At 39.2% G+C, this 20,937-nt stretch overlaps 3 protein-coding genes across 3 annotated transcripts; all 3 read left to right on the top strand.

The window, feature by feature from the left end:
* The first annotated feature begins 968 nt into the window (after window positions 1-968).
* LOC108899761 (extracellular calcium-sensing receptor-like) lies at window positions 969-5,207 on the top strand. The gene is given in 14 exon segments (XM_051065530.1): window positions 969-1,222; window positions 1,498-1,570; window positions 1,572-1,631; window positions 1,861-1,944; window positions 2,089-2,268; window positions 2,382-2,570; window positions 2,716-2,926; window positions 3,062-3,258; window positions 3,349-3,513; window positions 3,515-3,559; window positions 3,674-3,797; window positions 3,871-4,064; window positions 4,154-4,435; window positions 4,785-5,207. Coding segments are annotated over 14 exon segments (2,481 nt in total).
* A 2,934-nt stretch (window positions 5,208-8,141) lies between these two features.
* Window positions 8,142-12,272, top strand: LOC108899747 (extracellular calcium-sensing receptor-like). The gene is made up of 12 exons (XM_018700371.1): window positions 8,142-8,407; window positions 8,699-8,877; window positions 9,043-9,134; window positions 9,244-9,423; window positions 9,528-9,716; window positions 9,845-10,055; window positions 10,149-10,345; window positions 10,517-10,726; window positions 10,821-10,944; window positions 11,106-11,299; window positions 11,469-11,750; window positions 11,850-12,272. Exons 1-12 carry the CDS (start codon window positions 8,142-8,144, stop codon window positions 12,270-12,272), a joined length of 2,547 nt encoding a protein of 848 aa, XP_018555887.1.
* A 1,887-nt stretch (window positions 12,273-14,159) lies between these two features.
* LOC108899746 (extracellular calcium-sensing receptor-like) lies at window positions 14,160-18,639 on the top strand. Its single transcript, XM_018700369.1, has 12 exons — window positions 14,160-14,425; window positions 14,723-14,901; window positions 15,122-15,213; window positions 15,605-15,784; window positions 15,896-16,084; window positions 16,223-16,446; window positions 16,527-16,722; window positions 16,837-17,046; window positions 17,141-17,264; window positions 17,426-17,619; window positions 17,834-18,115; window positions 18,217-18,639. Exons 1-12 carry the CDS (start codon window positions 14,160-14,162, stop codon window positions 18,637-18,639), a joined length of 2,559 nt encoding a protein of 852 aa, XP_018555885.1.
* Window positions 18,640-20,937: the final 2,298 nt, after the last annotated feature.

Here is a 20,937-nt window from a genome sequence, read left to right as displayed (position 1 = left end):
TAGGTTAAGAACCACTGCTCTACAACATACAGTACCTACATACACACCCACATGCACTGCTAATTTCACACAGGCTAATCACTTCCTAACATTTGTTTGTTTTTCCACCGTCACTCTAGAGAGGAATGATTTTAGGTTGAGTGCTGCTTGTCTCATTAATTTATTTGCAAAAGGCTTTACACTTGTTATAAATGCTTACATCAACACCTCACTTGTCCAGAGAGGGAGGGGGGTATGTTTTTAATAAGATGCTATTTCCAGACTTAACAATTTTCCTTGTGAGAAGAGATTTTAATTAAGTAAACCGTTGTTAATGTTTACAATGTGCTTTCTTTTTGCAGGTAGATGACATGAGGCTGTCATGTTATATTTGTGCATGTGGAATTTAATACGTTTTGTCTCTACTATCCAAACTGTTGGACAGAGGTATGGGATTCCTTCATTTCTTCTAAACTTAATGCACTCAATTGTCAGGTTTGATGAAGCAGGTTTGAGGTGACTTCTGTTTTACACAGATTGAATTTATTGCACTTCTGGTTGATGTATACTTTGAGGTTCTGGTAATAGTTACCTAAATGTTTTAAATGTCCAGAACAGCTGCATCCATGTCTTGGTTGCCCTGCTCTTCACTGGTGCCCTCCTCAGCCCTCTCCCTGCTGCTTCTCAGTGTAGTGGGCAGACAGACAGGTCTGGAGGTGGTTCAGGCAGCTGATATGAGGCTATCATATTATGTTAGGGCATGTGGAATTTTAATGGTTTTGTCTTTGCTAACAGGGACTGTTGAGCACATCTATGGAATACATACATTTTTCTGAACTTAAAGCATACTGTTGTCAGGTTTGATGAAGCAGGTTTGAGGTGAATTGTGTTTTACACTAAATTAATTTATTGGACTTCTGGTTGAAATATATTCTGATGTTCAGATAACAGTTACGTAAATGCTTTAAATTTCCAGAACAGCTGCATCCATGTCTTGGTTGCCCTGGCTCCTCACTGGGTGGCCCTCCTCAGCCCTCTCCCTGCTGCTTCTCAGTGTAGTGGGCAGACAGACAGGTCTGGAGGTGGTTCAGGCAGTAGTGTGCTCTCAGTGGGGTGCACCGAGCAGCAAGAGCCTCTCCCAGGATGGAGATGTAATTATTGGTGGACTTTTTAGTCTGCATAACATACCTTCAACTATAGAGCAGGACTTCAGCAAGCTGCCACATTATAAACCTTGCACTGGGTAATCACAACATGTATTGTATTTTTATTACAAGATGTATAGGTTACATAGGTTATCATTTTGTTTTTATTATAACACATTGTCTGTTATTTTTTTTTTAAAGATTTTTCTATCATGCTCATGTATTTTGTTAAACTTAACAAAAAATGTAATTCTACAAAATATTGAGCTTGAAAGTAATGTAATGTCTGTAGTACTAATTATAATTTGTGATAGTGCCAATTTATATTGCAGGTTATTTCATTCACTCTTCCTTTCTTCTCCTGTGATCTCAGGTTGGAACTAGAGTCATTACAATTAATGTATGTTATGGCATTTGCTGTGGAGGAAATCAATCGTAACAGCTACCCTGCTGCCAGGAGTGAAGCTGGGCTACCGTATATTTGACAGCTGTGGCCGATACCCCTGGGCTCTGCAACATGCACTGTCACTGGTTGTGGGAGACACACAGAGCTGCAACTTAACAGCCTCTGTGCCTCATTCTACATCCTATGAACAACCTGGAGAAACAAGTATGACTTGATATTATCATTATACATTTAGCATTTGCTATGTCCATAAAAACTACTGTTGTGAAAATAGTAGAAAAGGATTTTACTAAATTAGTTATATGTCTATTGCTGTCATCAGGTGGTCAGCCTGTTCCTTTGCTCATTGCTGCTTCTTCATCTACGATAGGAATAATACTGTCCAGGATCCTAGAACCTCTCTTTGTACCAGTTGTGAGTTTCATAAACCTCTGATGAGCCATTTTTATACAGTCTACAGCAAGAGGCTGATACAGTTTTTAAAATGTTTTAATACAAGACTTCATTATTGCTGTAAAAAAGTGTCAAAAATATAGAATATTTCTGTTTTTCCCTCAGATCAGCTATTTGGCTAGCTGTCCCTGTCTTAGTGACAGATCCAAGTTTCCTAACTTCTTCAGAACCATCCCCAGTGATATTTATCAAGCCCGGGCCATGGCAAGACTGGCTATACGCTTCCACTGGACTTGGATTGGAGCTGTTATTGTAAACAATGACTATGGTCAACTGGCGATACAGGTGTATGTTTTTGTTGTTACACTGTATCAATGTTTCTACAAATATCACCTTCATATATAATACAAACAGCTTACATGTATGGACATATTGTTGTTTTGACCTCCATTTTTCAGGTATTTCAGGAAGAGATTCGTGGGAAAGGGGTGTGTTTGGAATTCATAGAGATTGTCAACAGAGTAACTATTTTGAGTGATGCCAAACGTATAGCCCACACAATTCAGTCTTCCACTACAAGGGTGATTCTGATCTTTTGCTGGTATACTGATGTAAAGGAAGTTTTTCTGGAACTGGCCAAAAGAAATGTGAGCAACTGGCATGAAAATCTGTGTAGCCTGAAGATTTCATCCTTAAAAATACATATATATGTTCTAATAACAAAATGTCAGATGTTCGTCTTGTTGTAATTTATTGTAGTTTATTGATTTGAAGACTGTCCTCTCACTGTAGGTGACTGACAGACAGTTTCTGGCCAGTGAGGCCTGGAGTACCAGTGATGATCTTCTCCAAGATCTTGCCATCTCAAAGGTGGCAAGTGGTGTTCTTGGTGTGGCCATTCGAAGTTCAAAAATATCTGGATTTGAAAATTATCTCAGAAATTTGCACCCACGTCATCGTCCTGATGATGAATTCTTAAGAGAATTCTGGGAAAAGGAGTTTGGATGCAGTCCAAGGAACACACATTCATATTCATATTCCTCTTCATCAGTCAAAGCAAGATCTGACCATCCGTCAAATGTTTCTGCTTCATCTCTGGCCATGGAATCACTTCAGAAATCTTCTCTACCCCCCTGCAGTGGTACAGAGTCTCTGGAGGGAGTACAGAATCTCTTTACTGACACCTCCCAGTTAAGGGTGTCATATAATGTCTACCTTGCTGTTTATGCTGCAGCCCACGCCCTACACAGCCTTCTCTCCTGCCCCAAAAGAGACAGTCCCCCCAGAAACAACATCTCAACTTGCTCTTCTTCAAAATCCATCAAGTCAATAGAGGTAAATGTGATTATTTATCTTATCAAGAACAGTAATCGTCTTTGAAAATTTCTTGAACTGAATGTTGTCAGTGCATTTGTTGCTTTCCAGCTGTTGCAGCACTTGAACAAAGTGAATGTCACCACACCACAGGGTGAAATGTTTTATTTCCAAGGGGCCGACATTCCAGCAAAGTACGATCTTGTCAACTGGCAGAACACTCCTGAGGGGACACTAAAACTTGTTTTGATTGGTCGTGTGGATGGATTTGATCTCCATCCTTAATGAATCAGCTATTCAGTGGAGCACAGGATCCAATCAGGTAGTCATATCAACAAATTTACCCAAAGATTCTAACAAATTTGCTGTTGAAATGAATGTCTTTATTAATTCACCAGATCATGTCATTGAGAATATTATCTGGGTTTTTGTTTAGGTGCCTGTTTCAGTGTGCAGTGAGAGCTGCCCTCCAGGGACCAGAGTGGCCACCAGGAAAGGGGAACCTGTCTGCTGCTTCGACTGTATCCCATGTGCTGAAGGGGAGATCAGCAATACAACTGGTGAGGAGGTTTGCAGTCGTAATTTTCTTTTTTGTTTATTTCCTTCCCATTGTCCTCTTTTTTCCTCTCCCAGGTTCCCCCCACTGTGAGCGTTGTCCATCTGAGTTTTGGTCCGATGCTGAACGAACTGCCTGCATCCCTCGTCAAGTGGATTTCCTTTCCTTTAATGAAACTTTGGGCATTACTTTGGCTACAGCAGCTGTGTCTGGGGCTACGGTGACAACAGCTGTGTTTGTGGTTTTTCTTAAATACCATCAAACACCTATGGTAAGAACCCAGCTTTATGTACCACAGTTTGTTGTATGCATTCTTTCTTTCACTTTTCCTTGTCATCATCATCCAATTGTCATCTGTAGGTACGAGCCAACAACTCAGAACTGAGCTTTCTGCTTCTTGTGTCGCTGAAGCTCTGCTTCCTGTGCTCACTGGTGTTCATTGGTCGTCCATCAGTCTGGGCTTGTCGGTTCCAGCAGGCAGCTTTTGGGATCAGCTTTGTACTTTGTGTTTCCTGCCTCCTGGTAAAAACCATAGTGGTTCTGGCTGTTTTCCGCTCAGCTCGGCCTGGTGCTGAAGCCTTGATGAAGTGGTTTGGTCCAGGCCTACAGAGAGGAAGTGTCTGCTTCTTTACCTGTATACAGGTGTGAATCTTTTGTTGATTCAGTGGTAAAAACATTTTGTTATTCTTAATAATAGTCATTTATTTTGTTGTATGCATCAGGTACCAAGAAAATACATCTAAATAAATAAATACAAGTAGGTAGAGTAGAAGAGTCAACACACACACACACACACACACACACACACACACACACATACACATATATATATATAAGTCATTATAATGATTTTATAATTTATGTATCCTCTCCTCTGAATGTCAATTATTTAGTTTTCTTCCCTAAACCTACACACCAGTACCATTTTATCGGTAGTTGTTTTTTTTTATTATTGTATATTTATACAACTGCGCTTTCACTCTTCATACAGGTTATCATCTGTGCTGTATGGCTGTCTCTCAGCCCCCCTGTGCCTCATCATGATCTGGGTTTCCAAGGGTCAAAGGTCACCCTGAAGTGTGCCATGGCCTCTGAGGTGGGCTTTTCTCTTGTCCTGGGTTATATTGGCCTGTTGGCCTGTACCTGCCTCCTCTTGGCCTTTCTTGCTCGGAAACTTCCTGACAACTTCAATGAGGCCAAACTGATCACTTTCAGCATGCTGATCTTCTGTGCTGTCTGGGTGGCCTTTGTCCCTGCTTATGTTAGCTCTCCTGGGAAGTATGTTGTCGCTGTGGAAATCTTTGCAATTCTTGCTTCTAGCTATGGTTTACTGCTCTGCATATTTGCTCCAAAATGTTTCATTATTCTTTTGAGGCCTGAGAAGAACACTAAGAAACACCTGATGGCTAGATAGTTTTCATTGCCTCAGCCACACAGCATGCATATATCCATGTCTATGTGTCAGTTTGTTTCATTTCAATACTGCTAATTCTTACTGTGCCACTCATACTTATGGCTTTTTGGTAGCTGAATAAAATGAACATGTCTACTGTTCTTAGACGTCATTACATGATTATGTAACATAATCAATCGAAGAAAAAACACAAATTTAAATGCAATGCTGCTCACTAAAAAATTTATTAACTGACTTTACATTAATGATTTTAATTGTTCTCTTTTGTTATCTTTTTATTAAATTCTGTTCATCAACTGAATGGAACTCTCCTCCAGCTTCCCAGAAAGCAGAATATTTTAATGATAATTATATTAAATCAACAAGTTGTTTATTGAAGATTATGTAGCTCATATTCCCTGTTTTACTACAGCATTTTTCAGTGGGTCAGTGTCACGTTTTGTCTTTACCAAATTAAAACTAGTCTATCTCATATTCAAAGTCAGGAGCCTCAGAATGACTCATCATAACAGTTGATGTAGATATCAAAATCATAGCAGTGAGAGACATGTTAAATGCAGCAGGCAATTACTGTACCTTCAGTTGATACACTAGTCACTTTAGGCTGTTGTCAGCCTCTGATCACAGAGGCTGACAACATTGGACATTGTTTTGTTTTAAACTGCATGTACCCAATAATGACCACTGGGGGGAAGTATTATACCATGTAATGGTGCACTGATGTTTCACTCTGTATCTCTCAACATAGTTGTGCAGCTGTGCAACATTTTATACTTTTCCTACATGTATGTGCTCTAATAGTGACATACACTGACTTCCTTTTGTTTCACATACAATATAGTAGTACCGTCCATTTCTGTCCAAAATTAGACACAAGAGGTTCCAAGGTTTTCTTTAGACATCCCTCTGCTGTTTCTGTATTATTATTGACCTAAGTCATTGCTGGCAATGGTATGCCGCTGTTGCACCATTGGCATACAGTATATCTCTCACTGAGAGTATATCACTTGTATATTCATGTCACTGACAGAAACCACTTCCTGATAACCATTTACAACTGAAACTTTTCTATGTAAAGTATAATGCACTATAAGAATATGAAGGGGACTTCACAAGGGATATTTTAGTAGTTTTGACAAATTCCCTTAAAGCTATAGAAAAAAAAGACATCTTTACTAGGACTAGTGTGGATACCATGCACCCCTGCTAGTCACTTACTTACACACCCATCCCACATCTACACCTATCAGGGAGGCAGATGGGTGTGGCGAAGAGTTGTTTGCATACTTCATTTGTGTTTTAGGCCAGTCGGGGCGTGGTGAATGTGGCCTTCACCTTACTACTGTCATTGCAGAGGGAGCCTGAGAGGGCTGCCTGCTTTTTCTCAAACATATTCTTTCCCCAGTCTTGAGTCAGTTTTGAAATTAAAAAGCTACATGTCATTTTCATTTAATTTTGCTTCTGTTGCCATGTCACAAAGAAAAGGTTTCCACTTCCATATTGACTAATATAAAGAAATAATGGATTGGATTTGTTCATTGACAATAATATGTTAGCAAAGACTGAAATGTAATGCCAGCTAAGACTTAATTACTACAGAGCAGGAAATTATTGCCAACACAATGATGACATCACAGAAAAGGCAGAGGTAGAGGGCAAAGCCTGTATGAAACAGAATGAAGGTTGCTGCAACATTTCTTCTTCTATTTAAATCTTATTTTTCACTCATGTTTTGATACTGAATCAGTCACAGTGGGAATTTTATCAGAAATTATAAATTCCTTAGTTTTTGAGTGACAACAAAACTCAGTGTGTTCCAAAGATGAACTACCTACAACAGCTACAGTCATATAATTTATCTACTGTATATTTTTTAATGTGGCCTGCAAAATGGGATGTGTGATCTATAGTACTATGAGATGAGACAACCCTCTGTCCTTTTGAACCAGGGTTGTTCCAGACCCAATGAGCCTGAGCAATTTTGACCTTTTGATCAGCATTTTCAGAGAAAACAATGGTTTGCTCATTGAAAACTGCCTTATTGACTGTATATGCACTTTTATATACAGTTATCATTTGATTAATACAGTTTGAAAATCAAACTGTACCACAAACCACAGATGCAAACAGTGCAATCAAACACTGTTTTTTATGTTGTTTTTATGAGTCAGATGCTTATTAACTCTTTTTTTAAGCCTTTCAGCATTCATCCCCTCTTGTAAGAAATCAAATCTGCGTCTAATGGTTGTAACACATTCTCTTCCTTCTTTCATAAAATGAATTATACTGTGAAGTTTATTTCCTTTGAAAAACATCTTCCAAAAGGTATTCATAATGAACCCTTACTGAAACAACAATGTGGCAAGGCAGCCAAGAGGGGCCTTTGTGTTAGAGGTGTGGCCCTGTCTCGTTGGATTAATTTATCAACTAAATGTCAAAAATAAAAATCTAACTCTTTTGGGATGTCTACAGTCACTGCCCTCCAGGTAAATACTCTACTGTGTGTGTAACACACATATCACTCAGTCATTGTATTATTGTTTTGCCCTCACCTTCCAGACTTCTCTGAAAGGTGAGGGCAGTGTTATCTGTTTACTATCATTCCACCATGAGCTTTCAAGCTGTTATAAGTACCCAGAACAACATCTATGTTGCGCAGAGTAGGAGGGGGGTATAAGATGTCAGATGTCAGGGCAAGTTGTATCTGTTGTAATGTAAATTTTGGCATTAACATTATTTTACAGGTTTGAATATCAACTTTTCTCCTGTTACATCAAGAGGAATTTAATCAAATTTGACCTTTTCATTTCAGGAGCTGTTGAAGGTTATTGATATTGAATTTATTGCACCTCTTATTTATGTTTGCTGTGCCAATGAGAAGTTATCTAACTGAGTTTATTTTACATATTTTAAGTGTCCAGATCCGCTAAATCCATGTCTTGGTTATCCTGGCTCCTCACACTGTGGCCCTGCTCAGCCCCATCTGTGCTCCTTGTGGGGCTCGTGGGCAGACAGCTGGGGCTCAGGGTGGGGTTGCAGGTGGTTCAGACAGTGAGGTGTTCTCGGTGGGGTACATCAAGTGTCCAGGGTCTGTTCCAGGATGGAGATGTAGTTATTGGTGGGCTCTTCAGTCTTTATTACCAGCCCCCTGCTATAGACCATGACTTCACTCAGCTGCCGCACTACAAATCTTGCACTGGGTAAAACTCTGAACTGCATTGTTTATTGTGAATATTGTATAATACATATTCATATGTTTGATAAACACAAGACACATTATTAGCTGTATCTTATGTATTCCATTTGAAAACTATTGGTGGTTCTTTCGCATTAATATATACATTTTCTTGTTAAAATATGTTGTAATTGCTTATCCACTGATGATGTAACTTGATTACTTTATTACCTATCGAATTTGCAGGTTGTTTTGGATTATGACATCAGGATTTTGACTGACATTTCTCTAATTTTTTTCTCACCGGTGGTCTCAGTTTGGAAAATCTTCCATTGCAGTATGTATATGCTATGGTGTTTGCACTGGAGGAAATCAATCATAGTACAGTGCTGCTACCAGGTGTGAAGCTGGGCTACCATATTCATGACAGCTGTGGCCTGCCCCTTTGGGCTTTACGGGCAGCACTGTCACTGGTTGGAGGAGACAGCACCAGCTGTAATTCAACAGCCCTGCCAGACTATTCTGCTGGGTATGGAGAGGAAATCGGAGAAAGGAGAGGTATTGGATCTAGCTTTGCATGGACTGATCCCCCTCAGTATAAACTATGCAATTTTTATCTAACAAATGAATTTGTTCCATCATATATTATAATGTCATCAGGTGATCGGCCTGTTCCTTTGATCATTGGTGGTGACTCATCTACAACAGCCCAGATACTTTCTAGAATCCTGGGGCCACTCTCTGTACCTCTAGTGAGTTTACTGATGTTATTATTGAAAATTTTAGAATTGAAGACTCCTATTATACAAAAACTTGATTTTAAAAATAAGTTGGTCCCTGGCATGTATGTATGTGTTCTAGATGAGCTACACAGCAAGCTGCCCCTGTCTGAGTGACAGACGCCAATTTCCCAACTTCTTCAGGACCATGCCCAGTGATACTTACCAGGCCCGTGCCATGGCCCAGCTTGCCATACGCTTCAACTGGACCTGGATCGGAGCAGTCGTAGCAAACAACGATTATGGGCTAAATGCAATAAAGGTCTTTCCATGTATTTTTAAGGCATCCACACAAGAAATGTACATAAATACAATGTTCAAATACTTTTCCTTAATACTTTTGTTCCTTTCAACTGTATATGCCAGATATTTCAGGAGGAGACTCAGGGGGCAGGAGTGTGTTTGGCATTCGTAGAGACTCTCAACAGGGAAAACATTCTGAGTGATGCCAGACGAGCAGCACTCACAATTCAGGCCTCAACTGCAAGGGTGATTCTAATCTTTACCTGGTATACAGATGTGAGGGAACTGTTTCTGCAACTAACGAAGATAAATGTGAGTAACTGTAGTAAAATTGTATATTGAACCTGTAAATAATAACAGAACAGTTCTTATTATTTGAGAAAAAGTATTGCCTTTTAAAATGATCATTTGGTTATGTTATGTTGTGTTGCTATCATTAGGTAACTGACCGACAGTTTTTGGCCAGTGAAGCTTGGAGCACCAGTGGCAATCTTATCCAAAATCCTTCTACTTCTAAAGTAGCAAGTGGTGTTCTTGGTGTGGCCATTAGAAGTTCACCTGTACCTGGATTTGAAAATTATCTCCGAAATCTGAACCCATCTCGTCGTCCTGATGATAAATTCCTAAGAGAATTTTGGGAAAACATGTTTGGTTGTAGTCCTGGGGCCACAAATTATTCTTCTTATGCCACTTCACCAACTCGTGCAAACATGTTGCTTCAAAAGGCTTCTCTACCACTCTGCAGTGGCACAGAGTCCCTGGAGAGAGTGGACAATCTTTTTACTGACACTTCTCAGCTGAGGGTGACATACAATACCTACCTTGCTGTTTATGCTGCAGCCCATGCCCTTCACAGTCTTCTGTCCTGCCCCAACAGTAACAGCCCTCCAGGAAACAACAGCTCCACCTGCTTGTCTCCAAAACACATCAAACCCATAGAGGTAAACATAGCTGTCAATTTCAGCACCTGCGTGAGATATGCTACAGACTTTCACAACGTATATTTGCAGATTTTCAGGGGAAACATATTATTAATGGGGACTTTAAACTTTACATTAAAAACTGCACTAACAAACGAAACATTTACTATTTAAATACTGTGATGCTTTCAGGTTTTGCAGCACTTGAACAAAGTGAACTTCACCACACCACAGGGTGAGATGTTTTATTTCCAAGGGGCCGACATTCCAGCAAAGTATGATCTTGTCAATTGGCAGAACACTCCTGAGGGGACACTAAAACTTGTGTTAATTGGTCGTGTGGATGGATTTGATCTCCTCCTTAATGAATCAGCTATTCAGTGGAGCACAGGATCCAATCAGGTGGTTAAAAAGGAATAAACTTGATACAGGCCAATACCAAAATTTATACTTAATTAAGTATTTACTGTGAAATATATTTTTATATGTTGTGTAGGTGCCTTTATCAGTGTGCAGTGAGAGCTGTCCCCCAGGCACCCGGATGGCAACCAGGAAAGGAGAACCTGTCTGCTGCTTTGACTGTATCCCATGTGCTGAAGGGGAGATTAGTAATACAACTGGTGATGACATTACAACATACAGTTTTCCTATAATCACTTATTCCAGTTAGCACCAGTATGCTTTCAGTCTTCCATTATGCAGTAACCCTGACTTTGTATATTGCTTTCAGCTAATCTGGAGTTTTCTCATTTAGGTTATTTTCTGTTTCCCTGTTTCCCAGGTTCCCCCCACTGTGAGCGTTGTCCATTAGAATTCTGGTCTAATGCTAAACGAACCGCCTGCATCCCTCGTCAGCTGGATTTCCTTTCCTTTAATGAAACTTTGGGCATTACCCTGACTACAGTCGCTGTATCTGGTACCACGGTGACAACAGCTGTGTTTCTCATCTTTCTACACTACCGTCAAACACCTATGGTGAGAACCCAGAGTAATAGAATAGAGACCTTTGTGGTTTGAAGTTATTTAGTGTACTTAATCTGAAAAACAGAATTTAAAAAATCTATAAGAATCCATCATGCCCTGTTTTGTGACTGTCCTTTAAATACCAAGTTAATTCCAACAGAATATGACTTTTCATCTGCAGGTACGAGCCAACAACTCAGAACTGAGCTTTCTGCTTCTTGTGTCGCTGAAGCTCTGCTTCCTGTGCTCACTGGTGTTCATTGGTCGTCCATCAGTCTGGGCTTGTCGGTTCCAGCAGGCAGCTTTTGGGATCAGCTTTGTACTCTGTGTTTCCTGCCTCCAAGTCAAAACCATAGTGGTTCTTGCAGCGTTCCGTTCAGCTCGGCCTGGTGCTGAAGCTTTGATGAAGTGGTTTGGTCCAGGCCAACAGAGAGGAAGTGTCTGCTTCTTCACCTGTATACAGGTCAGAGTTGCAGACGCCCTTTTTTCATGATAAAAGTGTTACTCATTAAACCATTTCACATACATTAATCTGATTTTATACCATGCTTTTTTCATTAAGGTTATCATCTGTATTATTTGGCTAACAATCAGCCCCCCAGTGCCTCAACCTGACTTCGATATCCCTGGTTTAAAGGTCACCCTGAAGTGTGCCATGGCCTCTGTGGTGGGTTTCTCTCTTGTTCTGGGTTATATTGGCCTGTTGGCCTGCACCAGTCTCCTCTTGGCCTTTCTTGCTCGGAAACTTCCTGACAACTTCAATGAGGCCAAACTGATCACTTTCAGCATGCTGATCTTCTGTGCTGTCTGGGTGGCCTTTGTCCCTGCTTATGTTAGTTCTCCGGGGAAGTATTCAGTTGCTGTGGAGATTTTTGCAATCCTCGCTTCTAGCTATGGTTTACTGTTCTGTATCTTTGCTCCGAAGTGTTTCATCATCCTCTTAAGGCCTGAGAAAAATACTAAGAAACACCTGATGGGCAGGTAGCAAAGAAAATTAATAATGCATATTGTGATATATAGAAATGAGCCATCGTAAGTCATCTGACTGATTATTTCTTTCTCAATCTCAATCTGCATGCATTTTTTTTTTATTCATACAGTACTCTGTCATAAAACAACAGTAATCTTTTCTTTTTAATTTTGGTAGCCATATAATGTCATATATATTCATATATAGAACTGCTTGTGGTATAGATAGATGTATATTTTTCGATCTAATCAATATCAAAAATATTGGCCTGTTTTACTTCAAAGTTTACAACTTTTACACATGAGAAACCATGTACAGCATAAGGAAAATAACAAGATTAATAAACATAAATAAAAGAAAGTTTTGTGTGTCTTTGTTTTTTATATTGATGCAACTATCCTTTTTGAATCACAGGATGTGCCACGAACATTTTTGAGTTTTGTGCAACAAATCCTCCAATCTACCTGGCCATGTACTTCAATTTTGTTGTCCCTACCCTCTGACATGACCCGTAGGAGCATTTCCTGAACAAGTGCCCCTACAGCAGTAGGAAACATGCCACACTTAAACTGTAAAATAAAAATCACTGTTAAAAGATGATTATAAAATGTGGGGCCTGCTTTTAAAGTATTTAGGGAACAGTAGATCATTAAGTGAAGCTGACAAATATTAACCCTTTTATGATGTGCTATAGTATGATATTGTAAAGGCTAGATTAGATTTAGTCACAAAAGAACAGGTTTAAGACCATGGTTTGGGTCAAAATAAGTACTTTATTAAGGTTAGAATACCCTTTTTGTCATGGTTGCAACAGTAAATATGGTTAAGGTTGAAGAACGTTCATGGATAAATGTGGACCTTTTAGCTTTATAACATGGTCACCTGACTTCTTCCTTGGCTCCCAATATAATTTGCTTCTGAAATTTGCTCCTAGCAGGCATGTTCATCCAACACAACTAAACATGATGACTCTTGCGGGGTTACTTTTCCTGGAAATGTAAAAATCATACTGTATACCACCCCTGGTGCTCATATGCTTAAATCTATTTTATTATTTTGTTTCTGAAATGGAACATGATTCATTGCTTCTATCTATGCTGTTGGAAGAGTAGATGGTGGCAAATGGCAACACCATGGGCTGTTGAGTTGAGCACTACAAATTGAAATCCATTTAGTTTTTCTTGGTCAGTCCCTGCTCTCTGACACTATGTAATTTAAACTCGTAACTTGCTGCAAGACATTCTCTTCTTTCCTTCATAAAATGAATAATACTGTGCTGACAAATTCATTTCATTTCAAAAACATCTTCAGAAAGGTATTCGTAATGAACCCTTACTGAAATAACTGCTAGGTTAGGTTGCCAAGTGGGGCACTGGTGTCAGAGGTGTGGTCTTCTATCTTTGTGAGTCACTGTGGATTAATTTATCAACTAAGTGTTAAAGGTGAAAATCTAACTCCACTGGGATGTCTTTAGTCACTGCCCTCCAGGTAAATACTCTGGTGTATGTATCACACACCAATGGCCTCTCCTTTCAGAGAAGTCATTTGGTGCAGTATCATCCTGTTTACTATCATTCCACTATAAGCTTGACAGCTCTTATAAATACCCAGAACAACATCTATGTTGTGCAGAGCAGGAGGGGGGTATAAATTCGTCATATGTCAGGGTATGCTCTATCTGTCTATATATTTTGTTATTAAAATGATTTTACAAGTTTAGATATTAACTTCTAACTAACTTCTCCTGTTATATCAAGAGATATTTAATTGAATTTGACTTTTTCATTTCAGGGTTATTGATATTGAATTTATTGCACCTCTTATTTATGTTTGTTGTGCCAATGAGAAGTTATCTAACTGAGTTTATTTTACATATTTTAAGTGTCCAGATCCGCTAAATCCATGTCTTGGTTATCCTGGCTCCTCACACTGTGGCCCTGCTCAGCCCCATCTGTGCTCCTTGTGGGGCTCGTGGGCAGACAGCTGGGGCTCAGGGTGGGGTTGCAGGTGGTTCAGACAGTGAGGTGTTCTCGGTGGGGTACATCGAGTGTCCAGGGTCTGTTCCAGGATGGAGATGTAGTTATTGGTGGGCTCTTCAGTCTTTATTACCAGCCCCCTGCTATTGACCATGACTTCACTCAGCTGCCGCACTACAAATCTTGCACTGGGTAAAACTCTGAACTGCATTGTTTATTGTGAATATTGTATAATACATATTCATATGTTTGATAAACACAAGACACATTATTAGCTGTATCTTATGTATTCCATTTGAAAACTATTGGTGGTTATTTCATGTTAATAGACATATTTTCTTGTTAAAATATGTTGTTGTAATTGCTTATCCACTGATGACGCAAATTGACTACCTATTGAATTTGCAGACTATTACAGATTATTATCTTTACAATCACACCAGTGTTTTGACTGATATTTCTCTCATTCTTTCTCACCTGTGGTCTCAGCTTTGAAAATCTTCCATTGCAGTACATATATGGTATGGTGTTTGCACTGGAGGAAATCAATCATAGTACAACGCTGTTACCAGGTGTGAAGCTGGGCTACCATATTCATGACAGCTGTCAGCTACCCCTTTGGGCTTTACAGGCAGCACTGTCACTGGTTGGAGGAGACAGCACCAGCTGTAATTCAACAGCCCTGCCAGACTATTCTGCTGGGTATGGAGAGGAAATCGGAGAAAGGAGAGGTATTGAATCTAGCTTTGCATGGACTGATATAAGTCCTTCTCTATCAATCAGAAGCAAATAAAATGATGATACTGCAATATTGTGTTTGAAACAAAACCAAACACAATTTTTATGTAACAAATAACTTTATTCCATTATATTTTATAATGTCATCAGGTGATCGGCCTGTTCCTTTGATCATTGGCGGTGACTCATCTACAACAGCCCAGATACTCTGTAGAATCCTGGGACCACTCTCTGTACCTTTAGTGAGTTCCATTAAAATCCCCAAATTAATTGTTTTTTTTAATTCAACATATATATAGAATTTAAATGAAAATTGGAAATAAAGACTATTATACAAAAACCTGATTTTAAAAATCAGATTTTCCCTGTTAAAATTTGGTTTCTCATTAATTTTTCATTTGGTGCATAAATAGTGGCTCTTACCTTTTCTCTCTTAACTTCCTGGAAGTTCCTCTCTGCTGTGAGGACAGCAAAAGAGAATCCAAGGTTAGAAATTTACTGTAAAGCTCACAATGTTTGCAGTAAACTGCAGCAAACATATTCTTTCTGGACCAGAAAACTTAAGCCCTGGGTAAAAGTGTATTACAACAATCTTTATATGACTTCAGAGTATATGTGTTTTTTGTCTTTTAGATGAGCTATACAGCAACCTGCCCCTGTCTAAGTGACAGGCGCCAATTTCCCAACTTCTTCAGGACCATCCCCAGTGATACTTACCAAGCCCGTGCCATGGCCCAGCTTGCCATACGCTTCAACTGGACCTGGATCGGAGCAGTCGTAGCAAACAATGATTATGGGCTAATGGCAATAAAGGTGTTTCCATGTATTTTTGTAACTGTTGTATGAGAAATGTTATGGCATCTACACAAGAAATCTACATAAATACAATATTTAGATGCTTTTCATTAATCCTTTTTGTGCCAGATATTTCAGGAGGAGACTCAGGAGGCTGGAGTGTGTCTGGCATTTGTAGAGACTCTCAGCAGGGAAAACACTGTGAATGATGCCAGACAAGCAGCACTCACAATTCAGGCCTCAACTGCAAGGGTGATTCTAATCTTTACCTGGTATACAGATGTGAGGGAACTGTTTCTGCAACTAATGAAGATAAATGTGAGAAGCTGATGTAAAACTGTATTTAGAGTATAGTAAATTAAGAGCTATTACATCAAATATCTATTAAAAATGTAATGGCTTTTTAAACATAAATTTTCACTTTTGATCATGATTGTGCCTTTTTGCTATCATTAGGTAAGTGACCGACAGTTTCTGGCCAGTGAAGCTTGGAGCACCAGTGGCGATCTTTTCCAAAATCCTTCAACTTCTAAAGTAGCAAGTGGTGTTCTTGGTGTGGCCATTAGAAGTTCAGCTATAACTGGATTTGAAAATTATCTCAGAAATCTGAACCCATCTCGTCGTCCTGATGATAAATTCCTAAGAGAATTTTGGGAAAACATGTTTGGTTGTAGTCCTGGGCCACAAATTATTCTTCTTATGCCACTTCACCAACTCGTGCAAACATGTTGCTTCAAAAGGCTTCTCTACCACTCTGCAGTGGCACAGAGTCCCTGGAGAGAGTGGACAATCTTTTTACTGACACTTCTCAGCTGAGGTTGACATACAATACCTACCTTGCTGTTTATGCTGCAGCCCATGCCCTTCACAGTCTTCTGTCCTGCCCCAACAGTAACAGCCCTCCAGGAAACAACAGCTCCACCTGCTTGTCTCCAAAACACATCAAACCCATAGAGGTAAACATAGCTGTCAATTTCAGCACCTGCGTGAGATATGCTACAGACTTTCACAACCTATATTTGCAGATTTTCAGGGGAAACATATTATTAATGGGGACTTGATGCTTTCAGGTTTTGCAGCACTTGAACAAAGTGAACTTCACCACACCACAGGGTGAGATGTTTTATTTCCAAGGGGCCGACATTCCAGCAAAGTACGATCTTGTCAATTGGCAGAACACTCCTGAGGGGACACTAAAACTTGTGTTGATTGGTCATATGGATGGGTTTGATCTCCTCCTTAATGAATCAGCTATTCAGTGGAGCACAGGATCCAATCAGGTGGTTAAAAAGGAATAAACTTGATACAGGCCAATACCAAAATTTATACTTAATTAAGTATTTACTGTGAAATATATTTTTATATGTTGTGTAGGTGCCTTTATCAGTGTGCAGTGAGAGCTGTCCCCCAGGCACCCGGATGGCAACCAGGAAAGGAGAACCTGTCTGCTGCTTTGACTGTATCCCATGTGCTGAAGGGGAGATTAGTAATACAACTGGTGATGACATTACAACATACAGTTTTCCTATAATCACTTATTCCAGTTAGCACCAGTATGCTTTCAGTCTTCCATTATGCAGTAACCCTGACTTTGTATATTGCTTTCAGCTAATCTGGAGTTTTCTCATTTAGGTTATTTTCTGTTTCTCTGTTTCCTAGGTTCCCCCCACTGTAAGCGTTGTCCATTAGAATTCTGGTCTAATGCTAAACGAACTGTCTGCATCCCTCGTCAGCTGGATTTCCTTTCCTTTAATGAAACTTTGGGCATTACCCTGACTACAGTCGCTGTATCTGGGGCCATGGTGACGACAGCTGTGTTTGTAGTTTTTCTTTACCACCGTCAAACACCTATGGTAAGATCCCTGAGTAATACAACAGAGACTACACTGTCCATTTTCTATAAATCAAAAATTTTTTAGTTGTTTAGTTTAGTTTAATTATCCCTGAAAAACAAAACTCTTTATTACTATATAATCCAGAGTTAATTGTTAAAAATAATCTGAATGACTCCACTTTGGATTGTCAGTTGTGTCCTTTTACCAGTTAAATTCCAATTGTCATCTGTAGGTACGAGCCAACAACTCAGAACTGAGCTTTCTGCTTCTTGTGTCGCTGAAGCTCTGCTTCCTGTGCTCACTGGTGTTCATTGGTCGTCCATCAGTCTGGGCTTGTCGGTTCCAGCAGGCAGCTTTTGGGATCAGCTTTGTACTCTGTGTTTCCTGCCTCCAAGTCAAAACCATAGTGGTTCTTGCAGCGTTCCGTTCAGCTCGGCCTGGTGCTGAAGCCTTGATGAAGTGGTTTGGTCCAGGCCAACAGAGAGGAAGTGTCTGCTTCTTCACCTGTATACAGGTCAGAGTTGCAGAGTTGCCCTTTTTTCATGATAAAATTATTACTCATTAAACCATTTCACGTACATTAATCTGATTTTATACCATGCTTTTTTCATTAAGGTTATCATCTGTATTATTTGGCTAACAATCAGCCCCCCAGTGCCTCAACCTGACTTCGATATCCCGGGTTTAAAGGTCACCCTGAAGTGTGCCATGGCCTCTGTGGTGGGTTTCTCTCTTGTTCTGGGTTATATTGGCCTGTTGGCCTGCACCTGCCTCCTCTTGGCCTTTCTTGCTCGGAAACTTCCTGACAACTTCAATGAGGCCAAACTGATCACTTTCAGCATGCTGATCTTCTGTGCTGTCTGGGTGGCCTTTGTCCCTGCTTATGTTAGTTCTACTGGAAAATATACAGTTGCTGTGGAGATTTTTGCAATTCTCGCTTCTAGCTATGGTTTACTGTTCTGTATCTTTGCTCCGAAGTGTTTCATCATCCTTTTGAGGCCTGAGAGAAACACCAAGAAACACCTGATGAGCAGGTAGCAAAGAAAAATAACAGTGCATAATGTGAATTATAAAAATGAGCCATCATAAGTCTATTTCATTATTTCCTTATCTCAATCTGCATGCATTAATTTTATTCACATAGTATTTTGTCATTAAAAAAAACAGTAATGTCTTCTTTCTAATTTTGAAATATGTGACAAACTGTATCCTAAAATGTCACAATGACAAACTTGTGTTACTATCTACAGCACATTACTTGAAGATCTATCTATGTTTATGTTATCTTTTTTAACCATGCAATAACAGATATATTCTCAGACAACCAAATAGTTTTGTGTTATAGATAGAAGTATATTTTTTGATATAATCAAAATTTTAAATATTGGCCTGTTTTACTTATATATTACTTTATATGTACAGCTTTCACTGATGTGAGAAACCTTGTACAGCATAAGAAAAATAACATTATTAAACGTAAATAAAACTAAGTTCCATGGTTGTGTCTTTGTTTTTTATCATGATGCAACTATTCTGCTTGCATTACAGGTTGTGCCATGAAAACTGATATTGAGTTTTGTACAAGTCCCCCAATCTAACTGACCATATAAATCGGTTGTGTGTATCCCCTGACACAATGCAGTGGAGCATCGCCTGAACAAGTGCAGCAGGACACATACCACAGATAAACTGTTAAAAATCACTGTTTAAAGACTATTATAAAATGTAGGGCCAGTTCTAGCAGTATATAGGGAACAGTACATCAGGAAGTGAAGCTGCCATACAATTCCTCTCAAATCTACTATCTAAAATGCATCCAAATAAAGAGAAATTGCTTGCTTGCAGTTTATTTTCAGTCTGTATTGCTATAAAAAATAAACATATATTCCAGAAAAGATAAATCCATAGATTACTACGTTGCAATGATGTGCTAAAGTTTTGGTTTGATTTAGGCACAAAAACAACTTGGTCAGGTTTAGGGAAAGATCATGGTTTAAGTTTGGAGTTCGTAGATAAAAGAAAAGATGTCTATAATTGGTTGGATGTGGGAAATGAGCAGCTATCACCTGTGTTTTGCCTCCCCATGCAGACCTTTTTGCTTTAGAACAAGGTCACCCGACTTCCTCCTTTGCTCCTGTCACAATTACTACAGTCACAACATGTCGTTTTGGGGCATTTGTTGAAAAGACTGACGTTGCCTTACATGACCACTAGATGTTGCTTGAAAACAAAATGTAACTATGGATTGTACACTGCTTGCACCAAATGGCCCAAGGGTTAGGGTTTTTTTTGTTTGTTTGTATTGTTTTTGATTTTTTTGTTTTTTTATGGGAGGTGTCTCTCCATTTTTTAGGAGATTATGTATATTATTTATATTTATATTCAGCATATTTATTTTTATTTATGATAATGCCATACAGAGTCCGTTCACCCTTAATTCTATTCTATTTATATTCTTTTGCTATTCTATTTATATTCTGTGTCGTTTGCTAACTGTCCTGCATGCTGCCCTGTCTTTTGTTCACAAACTGTTGTTGTACTGCCCTGTGTGATGTGTTATTTTCTGTCTGTATTTGCTGCTGGAAACGTAATTTCCCCAAGAGAGTCATCCCAAAGGGATCAATAAAGTCCGTCTAAGTCTAAGTCTAAGTCTAACTGTATGATCTTTGGTTTCATTAGCAATGTGGGAGATATCTGGATTTTGTATAAAAGCTTGTACCTGTATAGTCTTGGCTATTCACTTTAGAAGCTTTTGTCTGTTATGCTTATGTTTGTGCATTTGTGCTACATCTTTGTCTCACCATTTGTCTCACCAAAATAGACCCCAGCTAAAACAGGTCAGCAGGAATCGTTGTGCATTAGACAGACCTAACCAAATATCAAATAACATATGTTTGATCATGCAAAAATATTGTGGAACTGCATTTAAAAAAGAAAAAAAGAAGATTATACTGGCTTGGACTTACACACACTTTACACTTCCACCTCCTACCTACCCAAACACTACTCAACTGCAATTATGTGGTTGTTGTTTTACTGTCACTCTTGAGAGGAGTGGTTTGGGCTTGTGTGCATGTGCCATTGTGTTTACTTTCTTGCAAAGATGTTTTACATCTACTATAAATACCCACAACAACAGGATCAAATGTTTAGAGGAGGAGGGGGGCTATGTCACAGTTTAGATACATTGTCAGATGCTAGTGCAGGTTATATGTAATGCATGTTTTGCACTGTTTAAATTGTTGTTTTGCCTTACAGGTGGATATTTTAATACAAAAAACATTATATTTGCTAATGCTACTGTATTGAAAGAGGTTTTATTTGATTTTACTCGGT

The sequence above is a fragment of the Lates calcarifer genome, linkage group LG21 (assembly GCF_001640805.2).
Source record: "Lates calcarifer isolate ASB-BC8 linkage group LG21, TLL_Latcal_v3, whole genome shotgun sequence".
Classification (NCBI taxonomy): domain Eukaryota; kingdom Metazoa; phylum Chordata; class Actinopteri; family Centropomidae; genus Lates; species Lates calcarifer.
This window is presented reverse-complemented; position numbering and strand designations above follow the sequence as displayed.